The 15,838-nt window shown below is 45.4% G+C and overlaps 3 protein-coding genes across 3 annotated transcripts; 2 read left to right on the forward strand and 1 right to left on the reverse strand.

Moving 5' to 3' along the window:
* Nucleotides 1–245: 245 nt before the first annotated feature.
* Nucleotides 246–3,052, reverse strand: EYB26_000831 (uncharacterized protein; the record flags this gene model as incomplete). Its single annotated transcript, XM_054260145.1, has 9 exons — nt 246–283; nt 346–1,171; nt 1,228–1,848; nt 1,902–2,211; nt 2,267–2,419; nt 2,468–2,702; nt 2,759–2,833; nt 2,890–2,912; nt 2,982–3,052. The coding sequence occupies 9 exons, from the start codon at nt 3,050–3,052 to the stop codon at nt 246–248; spliced, it is 2,352 nt and encodes a 783-aa protein (XP_054116120.1).
* A 413-nt stretch (nt 3,053–3,465) lies between these two features.
* EYB26_000832 (uncharacterized protein) lies at nt 3,466–5,186 on the forward strand (the record flags this gene model as incomplete). Its single annotated transcript, XM_054260146.1, has 7 exons — nt 3,466–3,842; nt 3,894–4,208; nt 4,262–4,324; nt 4,382–4,454; nt 4,514–4,888; nt 4,958–4,998; nt 5,072–5,186. The coding sequence occupies 7 exons, from the start codon at nt 3,466–3,468 to the stop codon at nt 5,184–5,186; spliced, it is 1,359 nt and encodes a 452-aa protein (XP_054116121.1).
* A 9,667-nt stretch (nt 5,187–14,853) lies between these two features.
* On the forward strand, nt 14,854–15,759 carry EYB26_000833 (uncharacterized protein; the record flags this gene model as incomplete). Its single annotated transcript, XM_054260147.1, has 3 exons — nt 14,854–14,934; nt 14,986–15,049; nt 15,116–15,759. 3 exons carry the CDS (start codon nt 14,854–14,856, stop codon nt 15,757–15,759), a joined length of 789 nt encoding a protein of 262 aa, XP_054116122.1.
* Nucleotides 15,760–15,838: the final 79 nt, after the last annotated feature.

The raw sequence follows: 15,838 nt of genomic DNA on the forward strand, positions 1-15,838 counted from the left end.
GCAGCTGGAATTGGGTTAAAAGATGCAAGTATAGGAGAGCGGTCTTAGTTTGGAAAGGTAAATGGCTTGAGATTTGAAAGATTTCGGCATTTCTCGGTTATTTGCCTTCATACATTGTGGATGTAGGAAAGATGGTTATGTATAACGCATATTCATTGCAATCTATACCTAGACATTACTCGGCATTATACTATTCTAGATCGATATCCCAAAGGGGAAAAGCAACACCACAGTCTATCGATGATCTATTCAAACTTTGGCATGTCGTACATATCTTCCGGATCTGGCAGAACGGTCAGTCAGCTCGTTTTAACAGAATTAGTAGTTGTATAAGATCGAACGTACCATTTCCATTCTCGACGATGTACTTAGAAGTCTCACCAATATCCATATCCAACTCACTCAACAATTCCTGGCATCTCAAACGAACCTTCTCATTTCGTTTCGCGGCTCCTTGAACAGCGGCCTTTGCAATATGAAATCGAGAGACCTTGTTGACGAGCATCATGTTGAATGGTGTGGTAGTACTTCCTTCTTCGATGTATCCCGCAATACTTACGCGGTCGAGATTGGGACGTCCAAAAAGTAAGCCTTGTATCTCGGTGTTATAGCCGTGATAGTTGAAATGAATTGGAATATCAGGGGTGAACAACGCATCAAACCCATCAATGGATAAAGCATGTGGATGGGCGCCTTGATTTTCAAGAATCATGAGATCGGTGACATTGATGACACGCACTCTCAGTTCCGGCATCCGTCTGCGTAGAATTGCTGCAGCATATATCACCTCGAACATGAGTTCACTACCTACGCCGACCAGCACGACATCTGGATTCAATCCCTCGTTGGTGCTGCAGAATTGCCAGATAGAGGCACCCGCTCGGCAATGCACAGCCGCTTCCTCGGGACTGAGGAATACGGGGGTTGGCTGTTTTGACCCAACCATGAGATTCACATAATTTCTGGATCGAAGACAGTGGTCGAGAGTGGACAAGAAAGTATTGGCATCTGGTGGCAAATAAACTCTTGCTGCGTAAGGCTTGAGTTTGAGGACTGCACCAATGAAGGAAGGATTTTGATGCGAGAATCCATTATGTTCCTGTCTAGTCCAAGTGCTCGTCTCAATGTAATTTATGCTGGCGATATCGCTATGCCATCTCGTTTCACGTGCCTTGCATGCAATTATTATTAAGTTTCGTGCCAGGGTGAAAAGTATTCCACACTTACCATCTTGTTGAACTTGCTATATTGCACCATCATCGTGTGAACAATACCAAGAAAGCTTTCATACGTTGGAAAGATTGCAGTTCGACCAGTTAGGGTGTAACCCTGCATGAAACCTTGACACATATGCTCGCTCAATACTTCAATAACACGGCCACCTTGGTTGCGTGAAAACTGGTCCCATTGGAAGTTTCGGCCAGTGTGAGCCAACGCAGCATCTAACTTGTTGCTTTCCAACTCATCGGGACTAAAAAGTCTTGCTGTATGAGGGTTCTTGACAAAAACTTGATCAATGAATTTTCCGATGACCTTCATTGAACTTTCGTAGGACCCTTTGGAAACCACGAAATGCTTCCAGTTTGGCATTTCAAGGGGTTGGTAGTTCCCATAAGACTCAATACGCTGCCCAAGCTTTTTGCTATCCGTCTTCGGGATGATTGAAGTAATCGCATCAATCGGCCCACCTTTGTCATTGAAAAGATCTTCTGGTCCATAAGAGGCGAGCCAGTCTTGAAGAGCTTGAAGTTCTTCCTTGTCTTTCTTGGCTTTTGGCAGAGGGACTTGGTGGGAGTGGAAGGAGCCTTCAATAAATTCCCCATGAATTTTCTTCGGTCCTGACCATCCCTATAGAAAATTATCAGTCATAGACATCACCATTAGCGTCTTAAAGGACATACCTTAGGTGTCCGTAGGATCAAAACGGGCCATCTAGGCTTGCTCAAGGGCTTTCCTTCACGAGCTGCTTTTTGAATCCGGCGAATTTCTTCAACTGCCCAGACCATTGAAGTATGCATATCAGTGTCAATGTCATCAAGGTTCTCGACAAATCGTGGTTGGTAGCCGTATCCAAGGAACAAAGCGGTCAGTTCTCGGTTATCCATACATCCGTAAACTGCTCGCTCGCTAATTTTGAAGCCATTGACATGCACTATTGGCAGGACCGCGCCGGACTCTTTCGGGTCGATATACTTTGCGGCGTGCCAGCTCCTGTATACATGGTGGTCAAGATTTACTCATATCTTGTAAATCAGAAGAATCTTACGTGGCTGTAGGACCACTTTCTGCTTCGCCGTCTCCAATGATACATGTGACGATGAGATCTGGATTATCCATGACCGCACCGAACGATACCGCCAGTGCATAACCTAGTTCCCCTCCCTCATGAATTGCTCCTGGAGTTTCTGCATTTATATGACTGCAATCATCAGCACAGTTTCCCATAATCCATGGGCTAGCTAGTTACCTTGGAAGGCCTGCCGTGGTACTGAATCTGGTTATAAGGTTGGAAAGTCCCTTGGTGTCGCGTGAGTATTCGGGGAAGAACTTTTCAAGGGAGCCTTCAAGCCAGACAGAAGCTAGAATCGCAGGAGCCCCATGACCTGGACCAACCACATATAGCATATCGTATTCGTGTTTGGTTATTAGGTAGTTGAGGTGGGAATAAACCAGAATCAGACCTGGACATGTTCCCCAGTGACCTATCCAATATACGTTACTTTTGAAATCGAAGTAGATGGCGAAATTAAATATGTACCTAAAAGCCGAGGCTTTATGTCCTCTGGCTTAATCTCTCTTTTCAGGTATACATTGTCTTGCAGAAATATCATCGCTGGTAAGAATCGTCAGCCAAGCCATCGCGCCGTGGGGAATGATATAAATACATACCAGCAGCAATATAACACGCCGCCCTACGAAACTTAGCCAAGTCATCGTAGTCTTTTTGGCCCAAGGAGATATTCTGGAGCTGTACCACAAACCTATCGAGCTCTTCAGGTAGGCCTGATGGCAATGGAGGTGGGTTTGGCTGGTCTATGACCTCGCCAGGCATTTTGAATAAACGGCTTAGGTTAGTTAGGGCTAAATCGGAAGACGCAAGTCACTGCAGTCGTTGACAGTCGACCCACATTGGCAACGAGGGGCGATAAGCCAGCATCTATTACAATCCAGTAAACAGCCAAAAAGAAGTATTCTAATACAACAACAGAAAGAATGAACTTCAGAGAATGTTGTGATGTCAAGCTGGAGGCTCGCCGGACCGGTCGGCCACAACGTCATTGTTTCCTCAGCGGGGCTTCAGGGACGACGCAGTCATCAGGTGCTGGCTGGTACGCTTGCCTCTTTAGGGCATTGAACAACATACGATGAATTACTCTGTTTTATTTAACACTACGGAGAGCTCCTCTCTTTACTGTCATTTCCTTCGCTTTGCTCGTTAATCTGCAATTGAACAACAAGAACAAAATGGCCAAGATCATCCTGTCCGTCAATGCAGGCTCATCGTCTGTGAAAATCACATTCTTCAAATCACAGAACCCTCCGTCGCCGATAGTAGACGCCCAGGTCTCGGGAATAACGTCGCCGCCGCAGACCCTCAAATACAGCAAGAGCTCCGGTGGCAAGAAGGAGCAACTGCACGAGAACCTCGATACCCCGCCCAAAGCATTCAATTACTTGTTAGAGCGATGTCTTTCAGACACAGAGATCTCGGAGATAGCCAACGTCGATGATTTGGCCTGCATCTGTCATAGAATCGTACATGGCGGAGACTACGAAGACTCGATTGTAATAGACGATTCAACATACCATCATTTGGAGAAGATCGAGGACCTGGCACCACTGTAAGCACACCACTCCAGATCTTTTCGGAGATACATTACTTACTTGCTCAGGCATAACTTCTCAGCTCTCGAAATTATTCGCTCATGTCGACAAGAACTACCCAACGTGAGGAACATTGCGCATTTCGACTCGGCGTTCCACCGCAGCTTACCACTGCATGTCCGAACATATCCCATCGACCAGGAGATAGCAAAGAAGAAAGGGTTGCGCAAATACGGATTCCATGGCATTAGCTACTCGTTCATTCTCCGAACTGTAGCACAATTCCTTGGCAAGCCTAGAGACCAAACCAATCTCATCGTCATGCACATAGGGAGTGGAGCATCAATCTGTGCTATTAAGGATGGGAGGTCTATAGATACCTCGTAAGAATCCATGACCAACCTGGTATTTGATCTGGGCCTGATTCATCTCCTAGTATGGGTTTGACCCCTCTGGCCGGATTGCCCGGTGCAACTCGAAGCGGCGATATCGATCCAAGGTAGGTGATCTTCCATTCTATCTAGAAGCAGCTATAAGCCTAATGTTCTCGCCATAGTCTTGTATTTCACTATACGAGCAATGCTAGTAGTCTCAGCCCTACAAGCACCAAAGAAATGCACATCACCACAGTAGGTTTTTCTGCAGACATACGGCCAGGTGAACTCCCATGAAGGACTAACTTGAGTAGGCAGAAGAAATTCTGAACAAAAAGTCTGGTTGGAAAGGCCTAACAGGCACCACGGACTTTGCGCAAATAGCGGTTGAGAATCCACCGACTGAAAACCACAAGCTTGCCTTTGATATCGTCGTTGATAGGATATCAGGATATGTAGGCAACTACTATGTCAAACTTCAGGGCAAGCTAGACGCAATAGTGTTCGCTGGGGGTATTGGAGAAAAGAGCGCCCTGTTACGACAAGCAGTTATTCAACAATGCAGCTGTCTTGGATTCGACGCTGATTCGGAGAAGAATAACAAGGGTGTTGCCAACGATGATCCGGTGACCGATATATCAAAGTCGGACAAGGGGCCCCGAATTTTGATATGTCAAACCAATGAACAGGTAAGCTTTCAGCTCATGACTAAAATCCGAGTATCTTTCTATGATGACGCGGGCTGACGATGGGCGTAGTTTGAGATGGCCTACCACACTCTCGAGGAGTTGAAGATGGTGTGAGCGCTTCCTTGGTTGTCGGTAATACGTCAGTAATATGAAAGGTTACTAATGTACATACGTATATTACAGTGTAACATATAGTTTGATGTATGTCTGGCATGAACTCTTCTGCATTTATTGGGTAGAATCAAGGATCAATCAACGTTCAGCATTGACATACATTCATCCTATTCCTCCTCAATAAGATGCAAACATACACCATCAGGTGTGTATGCAATTACGTACAGTAGAACCAGATTAACACCCCCCAGTCATATTTCCTGAATTGGAACCGTGTTTCGAATTCAGCCATCAACTCAGTCCAGAAATATACGTTTTTCTTATCAAATTCATTAAACGAAGATGTAACCTGAAGGTCAAATGACAAAATTTTCTTGACTGGGGAGGAGCGCGAAGGGGGCCATTCGCGGCTGGCTCGGAGAATCAGTCAGATTTGACAGGGCGTGTGCTCGTGGGTGGTATCAACACTATCTACAACATTCGGCGCTTTCCGCGCGATGGGAAATTCGATCGCATCGTTTTTATCTGTCTCTTGAAAAGGATTGCGAGGAAAAAGAAAGAAAAGAGGATTTTTGACACCGGCGGATCTCAAACTCGTATTGAAGGTTGGGTAGACATGAAGATATTGTTTCAGTTGACAAGAAGAGAAGAAGCCAGGAAATATTGAAATCGGGCGGCTGTCATGTTTGAGTTGTTTGTGATGATATGCAGGCTCTTCCCTTGTCGATCAGGTTCGGCGGATCTATCTATCGGCGCAAATTGCTTTCACACGTAGGCATCAGTCGTGATCTCAATTGAGCGATCAATCGGTGCCATGGCTGAACTATGTGGTACTATCAGATGACTACTCCTTATAACGACTAGGCGGAAATTGAAAATTCTCTATTCCAAATATTCGATGAGTTCCGTCAAATTGTTGGAAAATAATGGTCGACTCCTCGGATTATGGTCTTTTGTTTTGTACCTTTTCCTTTCATTCTACAAAGCATTTCCTTGGAACTGGATTAGTCTTTATCTTGGATTGAAAAGTCATCGAGCCGACCCGGGGCTGGTACCACAATTCGATTGCATCCATACAAACCTTTGTCAAACACAGTACGGGACTCTGACTTTCGGGAAATTACAGACAAAGAACTAAGTTAAAGGAGAGATAGCGAGTAAGTATTGTTTCCGATGTATATACCATTAATTCAAAGTAGACAAAGAAAGGAAGAACTATCTAGAATACAGAAAGGTTAAGTTAGCAGTTTGTACCATACTCAAGAACATCTGTGCCAAAATAGGCAAGTGGTCGGTTCACTCTAATTCTCAAGAATGAAGAGCTTCACAGGCCTAGCCAGACTCTAATCAATGCTTGACGCGATGTGTTGAGAAACTTGAGGCAGCAACTTCACTTTAATCCTTGAGACAAAGAAGAAAGCGAATCATGATCTTCCGATTTGGCCCTGACTCCTGAGTCCCTAACGGTACTTGACTACTCGAGTTAGCCCTATCCGTGCCCAATTCGATCATGCACGATTAGCGAGATGGTCTAAGGAGAAAACCCACACAAAAATAGAATCAAAAATCAGTTTCAACTTCTCAAATTTCTAGATCATTAGGCGCCGAGACAGGGCAGTCTCGACCAGTCCAGCCCAGCCACCTCTTTCCCAAGACTTTGACTAATACCAACCGAACGGCTCACAATTGACGGCGCGCAGAATTAGTTCAAAACTTCAAACCCACTGAATGAGTAGTGCAGCGCGGAACGCCTTCCGCTCGGGTAGCTCCGTTTGTTGCTTTGCTTCAATCGCTTGATTTCGACTTGCCTGAATAGGTTGGTACTGAAGTCGCGGTGGGACTGTAACAAGGTTTGCGACTGATTAGTTAACTATGTGTTTGGGTATTCTGATATATCGAGGATTTTCATATCTACGGCTATGGATGGGGAGAGGGTAGACCACTGTCTCCCGGAGGCTGTGCAGATATCACAAGAGACGACAGGGATCCATTATTCTGAAGAAAAAACCTGTCTGAAGCTAACTCCCGGTATAGTTAGTTATAACTTAGTTATAAGACGGTTCACATTTTTTCGTCATGTAAATCGGGCCATCGCGTCGGAATTAAGCTCATTCCTATATAGGAAAAGGAATGAAGGAGAATAATTCATCCATAAATAAAAAGGGGGCAGGCTGATTACGTAGGCGGTCCTACGCCCTATGCAGTTAACTTAGTTAATTGTAGTCTGAACAGTGAATAAGATGCCAACTGCTAAGTAAATAAACTCAGTCCCAACAAAATGGTAACTCGAGGAACGCCTCTCTTTTTCTTTTTCCTTTTGCTTCAGAAACCGTCATATCTGCTTTCATTGGCGCGATCGTTTAGCCTCTGGTGCCCTAGGCCCCTAGCTGCTTCGCGTCGACATGGTTACTTCATCTGTATCATGACAACGGAGCAGTAAGGCTAGGGAAAGAAAATGATCATGTAGTTGATCAGACTTGGCGACGCCACATTTCTGGATATCTTGTCTAATGCATACTACTACATAGTATGTATGTATACTATGTATGTGTATGCACTCATGAAGAAATTTGAAGCAGTCATAATATCTAGTGAGCCGGCCGAGGGGGCCTTGCATTAGGCTGCTCACGGCTTGCGTAGTACGTAACTAGTAAGCGGACATGTACCAATAACCAAGGTGATGGGTGCGAGGAACGTGATAGATCATAGGGGCTAGCCAGCCAAAGAGCTCAAAAAGATGAACCCAAAAAAAAAAAGAATCTGCAGGTACGCGGTGAGGGAGATTTACTTTGGACGGATCAGGTCAGGTTCAGACGATCCATATCCACAGGACCGGGATACTGGGTTTACTGAAGTTACTTCACAGTCTAACAGAGTGGACGCCGGCTTCTCTTCCCCGAAATGTTTATGTACCATATGTATCCACTGGGCCCATTCTATCTTGTTGTTTTCGTTCTGGGAGGAATCCAATTTACCAGTCACTATGTACGTACGGAGTAGGTAGTACGTAGTATGGATGAAGGGGGTTGGGTAAGACTTAATTTGTGTGTATCTAGCTAGGTACGGACTCCTACTTATGTACTCCGTGCTCCAATGTACGATAGATGACTAACTAACTGTTATTGCGATCACAATTTAAATTTACCGCCTTGCAGGTCTCCCTTTGGATGATAGGATCTTCCCCAGAATTTCTTTTTCTGCGCAGTCAAGACCAGGTCCGGAATTACTCCAATGCATGCGAATGCACCATGACATAATCGGTTCTATTTGAGGTTCTTAGCCTTCGGTTGACGATATGAGACTCGTAAAACATGCCGAAAATTCTACCCATCGAAAGCCTCCTGGCTGGCCCTCTACAGAGCGGGTATACCCACTTAGTCAGGTCCGTATTATGCATACAACGTGAATCGTGTGCTGAGACACGAAAAGCCGACGAACAGATTAATATCTCTGTGGCAGGCTGATAACTACGTCTCAATCCCAGTCAGAGGCTGTAATATGTATCATTCTGTTAAGAAATCGACAACGGTCGGCATCCTACCAAACTCAGTTTAAGTGACAGAGCTCCGACAAGCCAAGCCCACTCCGACAGCCAAAGGATCTAGATTTCGCCACGTTTTCGTTGACCGTTGGTGTAACCCGTCTGTACTGTAATAACTACTACGTAGTAATAAAGTAGTAATTTGTGACGGAGATTACTGTAACCAATTGATCGTTTCATGCGACATTCATGTAACTTTGTTGCAAAGGGTGATACTACAGCCGAATTGTTACATGTAGTATATAAAATGCCTATGAGCATATTCTCAGTAGCAGCACTGATTCCGATTTCATGCTGTTCGAAACTCGAATACATGCGAAACTACGTATGTACGTACGTACATACGTATGTGTACTATGTAGAGGTTGCGTCGGCTGCTTGGCTGCCGGAGATTCCTTTTTAACACGTGTGCTCCGTAAAAGCCTCGTCTCGGCTAACGTGGAAATACATTTCCCAGACTTACAAGTTATGGCGGTGTTTAATGTTATATGCCATATGGCTTATTGATGATGTACCGTACTCCGTGCACTGTCGGGAGCAGAAGCAACGTTCCAGAAGTATCCAAGGGAATGGTTGCTGTATAGAACAGCGCTAGAATACAGCTAGAAGCCTAGAAGCACACGGGAGGCGGGAATCCTTATGCACCCCAACGGATGGATGGGACAAGAGCAGGAAAGGAGACCAAAAGTGGACTCTGTGGACTCTGTGTGGAGTTCTAATTGTGGGATTGGAAATGGGACGGAATTTCCCCTGGCCAACTAACGGCCAGGCGGGTAGTACCGCGGTAACGCGGTGAAACCTAGTTACCCAGTCCACTGGTGAAACAACGAGAATTACCGCAATCTTTCGGGGCACATGGGGTGTTGCTGGCCATTAGGATGCGATCCTGGTAATTGAGTTGGAGTCACAACGTTACCAACGTACCAGTACTAAGGAGCAAGGAGAGAGCGAACTATGTTTGAAAACGATGATCTTACTACTAAATACTGGAGTCTGGTAGTAACTAGTACGTAGATAGTGTATGGAGGCGACGGAGCGGCACTTGGAGCACCGTCACGAATACCTCCCCCAATAGGGCTGCAGCTTGCAGCATGCAGGATGCACCAGCAAACTAGTCACGGCTCCTGATCGCATACCGCGACATCGATCGAATGCGCCGATGGAAAATTAGAAACTTAAAGGATTCAACAATTCCAGAATCATCATGCCGGCTGGATGACGAAGATCTGACTTCCCGTCTAGGCTACCAAGGCAATGTGTCTGTCAATCAATACGCGGTACAACACCAAACTAATAAAGAAAGCCGACATGGGTATCAGAGCCGAGAACACGTAACGGTGACCACACCCAGGCAAAGTATGGGCACTGGACAGCATGGACACTTTGACTCAGAAAAATGAGCAACAGCAGCTTCTCAGAAGGCACCGTGTACCACCACAGCTCGGAAAATCGCAAGGTGGAAGCGTAAAAAGTGGGCGACAGCCACGCGACGACACTAAACCAGGGCGGCTCGGCTGCCGTCCAGAATCTTGAAACAAGTCGGAGGACCGTCGTCTAGACACCGCGGCTCTCTAAGGGCGCTTCACATGGGAAATTTCAAACCACCTCGTAATCGTATCTGAAATGTCGTAGTGGCTGGAATCGCTCCATTGGCGGGAATACCTAATATACACGCCGTTGGGGTCTAAAAGAGTTGACTGCACACCACCGGCGAGATTTTGTCACCCATCTAGGCCTACTACGTAAAGTTCATCTGCCATCTCGGAATGTATGATGATTCAAGTAATAATGAAGAGCAAAGTTTGCTACGTATAGTCGTATATTCAACGTGTCAGTGTATCGTTGACCAAAGCCCGACAGCTGAGAAGGTGGGTGTTGTCAATAACCGTGTTGGGAAATGTTCCAGAAATGGGGCGCTTCTCTTCGTCGGAAAGGTTCCACTTGTCCAGTGATCCCATTTTAACCTGGGTATCTGAACAGAAGTAAGTGATCAATATATATATATATATATAAATTCTATGTCAGTGTATATAGCCATTTCCCAGAATGAACCGCATCGCTAGCATCTCAAATTGATGGATGGAAGGAATAGACCGGATGCGTCAGGTCTTTCTCCTTTTGCCAGAATTACCATGACAGACACGACAATACGGTATTAATCTGCCTATCCTTTGTATATTTCCCTGCTAGGGCCAGGGGCCTAGTATCAATACCCACAGCGGTACCGCACTAACCCCAAAAAGACAAGCGCTGCCGTCCAGGGGCAAGGGGGAAAGCGCGCCTTACTATTTACTCCTTAGAATGATGGATTTATCCAGGAACGAACCTTGCTCCTGGGAAACTTTGCCAAATAATCCACTGGGATACCCGGTTGGGGTAATATAATCGCTTTCACTTCCTTGTCAACTTCCAGCTTTCTGTGTGATATGTACGTAAGACCTATGTGACTGGTGGCTGGTCAATCCTGATTCATTCATGACTCTACTCTGGCCATGCACATGAACACCAGTCAATCCGCTACAAATTTGTGACTCGCCTGGTGCTGATCCACTCAGGAAACCCACTTCAGAAACCTTACTCGGAAGACACAAAAAGATGAAATCGCTGCGAGCTTAGTGAGGAGAGAGAAAAAGAAAGGACGAATGGGACTAGCCCGGATAGAGTAAAAAGAGATACGGGCCTTAGCTTATTATCCGTCCATCAATGAATTTATCTACACTAGACTAGGCAGGGGTTAGAGAAAAAGCCCCGGGGAACGAGGGAAGTAAGAAAATTAAAATAAAATAGGACGAAAAAAAAAATAAAATAAAAATAAGACGAATAACAAGTCTCGATCATTCAATACGTATTATGTATATGTATAATATATTGGGTTCGCTATCCCCCCCTCCCCGTCTCCTTCTCCAATTTATGTATTGTTTTTCTGGTGTGACTGCTCTTCTTTGCTTTCTGTTATTATGACAGCTTATTTCAATCACATTTCTGCTTCCTTTTCCCTCGCTCACACTCTCCTTGAGATCATTGCTCGTTCTGCTTTCTAGCGATTTTCGTCTGCTTGATTATTTCTATATCTATATCTATCTGTCAAACGACTTATCCCTCGGTCAACGTCCCGTCTCCGCGGCATAATAATTGAACAACAAACGCAACAATCCGCACAGCAAGCAAGCAGTCAAACAAGCAACCAACCTTTGTATCTGGTACATTGTACATACAGCAGTCTGATCTCCAATCCTGCTGTTTGCCTACCTCTAGCGAACAAACGAACAAACGAACGACCGTCTAGACCACCAAACGCCCATCTCCCTTGTTGCTGGTCTTTAAACTACTTACAGCGAATACCTTACCTCCCTTGCGATATATCAACTCTGATCCAGCGGCTTCTCTTTCCTGCCTTCCGCCACCGTCCGTGTCACACCTAATCTATCTGCACACGCCTCCCTTGCCTGTGCCTGTCCAACAACTTTTTATTTGCTTTTGCCTAGGTTCATCCCTCCGAGAGACAAAAGCATCTGTCGGGTTCCAAGTTCCACAAAAAAATACCTACATTTGATCCGGACCTAAACCTGCAACTCGTTTGCATCTATCGACACTTTTCATTGGGGCTAGATCCGATCCAACCCTACCTCTGAGCAGAAGCGACAAACGAAACGTGAAAGGAGATTACTACGATAAGCTGGTGTGCCCTACCCAGAAATTAAAAAACAAAGGAAACAGGGAATTAAACCCAACCAGCTGCCAACAAACATACATAATACATAAGCGATCTCACACAACCAACCCCCTGGCCCACAAACAACGAATACTTTATTTACTTCCCTGGGTTGGCGTCACATTCCTGCCTGAGCTCTCCTAGGTGCCACCCGAACATACGGAACGGTCGACCTGCTTGATTCCAGAATTCCTTCAAAACGATCGTCTTCTCCTTCCGATCTTTTTCTTTTTCGAACGAACTTCCTTTTTCTTCGACTGTCTCGGTATCTCTTCTGTTCTAGGATTGATTCTGTCGGAAACCTTTTTGTGTTCCACCACTTGTTTGCCTAACTTGGCCGTTACTGGAGCTGCTCCATTGTTGGATATCCCTCTGGGACCTCAATTTCACTGTTTACTACAGTGATTGCCCGCATATTTTCTATCACACAAGGTGAGTGAGTCACTGAAGCCCTATTTCAAAATAAATATCGTCTCTTCCCCCCTTATCATCTCATCTCTACTTGCATGAACAACTACAATTCCTCAACACTTCGAACATTGTTCTACCCACCTGTTCTAAAAGCTTCCAGCTAACAACGTTCTCAACCAGCCTCTAAAATGATTACTCGGGGATCTTCTACTATCAATATGGGTCGTGGCGCTTACGATACTACCGGCGTGAAGAAGCCTGGCCAACCTAAACCTCCCAAGCGCGCATAAATTGCCTGCAAACAATCTCTGGGATATGACATGCGAGTTGACATGGATCACTCGTCTCTGAATTCCAGACCCAACAAGATTGTCAATATCAAATATGAAGAAAACCATCCATGCAACGTTTCGTTTTCTGTGAGTCATGACATAACCATGCAGTTCGGCTGAACTCGAGTACTGATATGTCTTTTCAGATCTCACAGTTTACATTCTATTCGAAAATGATCCGGTAATGACCGGATCACCCGGACTGGTCTCCATTTCTCACCCCGAATTATCAACCTTTTAATCGACCATAATTCCCCTGTATCATTGCCTCGATTTCGGCGATTCAACTTGCGACCTTATTACATCTTGCGTTTTTCGGAGCCTCATACACTACTTTTTTTCGGGTTTACACCAAAAGTTTTTCCCCTTGCACGGCATCGGATCTGATTTTACAAATAAACGGCGTTCAACAATATAGACTGGGCGGTATTCATGGACAGCAAAATTGGGAGATACCAGGATCTTAGAACCTTTTGACTTCGCGGTCACTTTTCTTTCTTATTTTCATCAACTCTTTCATTTAACTTTTCCCCATCTTCATCACTTTGTCAATTGAGATACTCATGTACAATATTTGGAAGCATCGCGGGGCACAGGATATCTACACCTTTTTGTTTATTTTCTTTTTGCCCGTCAGTGGCCTGTTTGGCTTTATATCATACTATTAATTGTTTGGTTTCATTATGGAGGATTTCAAGGGTTAGCGGACATGTATTCACGACATTTTCCTTTTTCTATCTATTTCATACACCACTGCATTCGCGGCTGGGTTGCAGCTATCTCTTTACACTTTAGACATATTTCAACATTTATCCTCAGCTAGACTTCAATGATATCGGTTCGGTTCCGAATTGTCTTCCTCTGTAAGTATCGAACAATCCTATGGCATACATATCTGCACCAAAGGATACAGATTACTCAATTAGACCAATTGTACCCCGACCCGACTGGTTGTCTGTAGACAGGACGAAAAGACATGAGTCAAGAAAGCAATACGTACATCTCTGTCGATATCAGTTATGTTCAAAAGCATGATGCAAAAGATTTCCCGATTTGGAAATAGCGAACCGTACTGCTGGGACTCGTCCCGTCTGAAGTATCTCCGCCGTTAAGCCCCAGTCAGCCTCCTGCATGTACATGCCTCCATTTGTTCATCGGTGCGTAGAAGGTATTTTATGGGCCAGCCTTGGCCAGATCTAGATCGACCTACTGAAGGACTTGCGACGATAGAGGTGCCGATAACTAACTATAAGTAGGTTAATCTTTTGATCAATACAAGTGTAGTACGTGTGACTAATACCGCCGACTACAGCATACATTTTGACTCTACACGATACATTTCGAAATTGTAAAAATTGATGCTGAAGGTGAAATCTGATTTGTATGCAAGTCTCACTTTCGATGTATGATGTCAACCTGCCTCTCTAGTGTGTCAAGTCCCGTGACCTGGCCGACGTCAGCCATTGACTAAACCCAATTAGTCTCTAGTCCAACAGCTTCAACAACATCCCGAAGCCCGGATTGTCATCTCGAGGTTAACTTTTGACTATCAACCTTTATTTGTGATCTTTATTGAGAGAAACCTTTCCCTGCGCACTGTACTATACGCGGAGTGATCGGATCTGGGATCTATATCTGTCGAAAGTCCCCGATTCTACAACAATCAGGTAAAGTCATTCATGAAACTGTAGAATCCCGCTGCCTGCATCCATGCCACTGTCTATATTCGATAGGCTTCTGGATTTGCTAGTATATTTAATTACCGAATTTTATCGAGAGACAAATGACTGATAATAATCGACTCCATCAGAACCACCAGCGCATACGATACGCCGTCTAAACCACATCGGAAGCAATGCCGGAAGCAGCCCCCGCTGGATCGAAACCGAGCAGCAGCGTGAAGCTGGTCTTGCTCGGAGAAGCTGCCGTTGGAAAGGTTGGTTATCTCTGTCGCGCAATGGCGGGGATCAACACTTACATGAGGTAGTCATCTCTGGTCCTGAGATTCGTCAACAATGATTTCCAGGAGAATAAGGAACCCACGATAGGCGGTAGGTACTATATGATTTGACATCGTTCCATAACACTAGATGCTGACGCATACGCGAACTCAACAGCTGCATTCCTGACACAAAAATGCTCTCTTCCGACCCGAATGATCAAGTTCGAAATTTGGGATACCGCCGGTCAAGAACGATTCGCTTCTCTTGCGCCAATGTACTACCGAAACGCCCAGGCCGCACTGGTCGTATATGATCTTACAAAGCCCGCATCGCTGGTCAAGGCCAAACATTGGGTTGCAGAACTCCAACGACAAGCTAGTCCCGGCATTGTCATTGCGCTCGTCGGAAACAAGCTGGATTTGACCGATTCCGGGGCAGGTGGTCAAGAGAACGAAGATGATGCTACGGATGCTGAGAATGGCGCACCGGGTCCTGATGCCGAGGGCGATGAGGATGTTGAGAACAATGATATTTCTACCACAACGGATGCGCGAAAGATTTCTACTCGGGAAGCAAGCACTTATGCTGAGGAGGAGGGTCTCCTATTCTTCGAGACTAGTGCCAAGACGGGCTACAATGTTGCAGAGGTTTTCACGGCCATCGCCAACGCTATTCCCGAGACGAGCTTGAAAGGCGCCAAATCTGGACCGGGAGGTGGTCAAACGAACCTTGGTGGAGGTCGTTCAGGAGACGATTCTTCTCGAGTCAATCTGGGTGAGCGCGCGGCTGCTACACCAAAGGATGGCTGCGCGTGCTGATTTGCCTCGAGACGTTTACGACCAGCTTTGTGTTCTTTGTCTATCTTCATACCATTCTTTTTACCGCGTCGCTCGCTTG

Source organism: Talaromyces marneffei, chromosome 1 (assembly GCF_009556855.1).
Source record: "Talaromyces marneffei chromosome 1, complete sequence".
In the NCBI taxonomy this organism is placed as follows: domain Eukaryota; kingdom Fungi; phylum Ascomycota; class Eurotiomycetes; order Eurotiales; family Trichocomaceae; genus Talaromyces; species Talaromyces marneffei.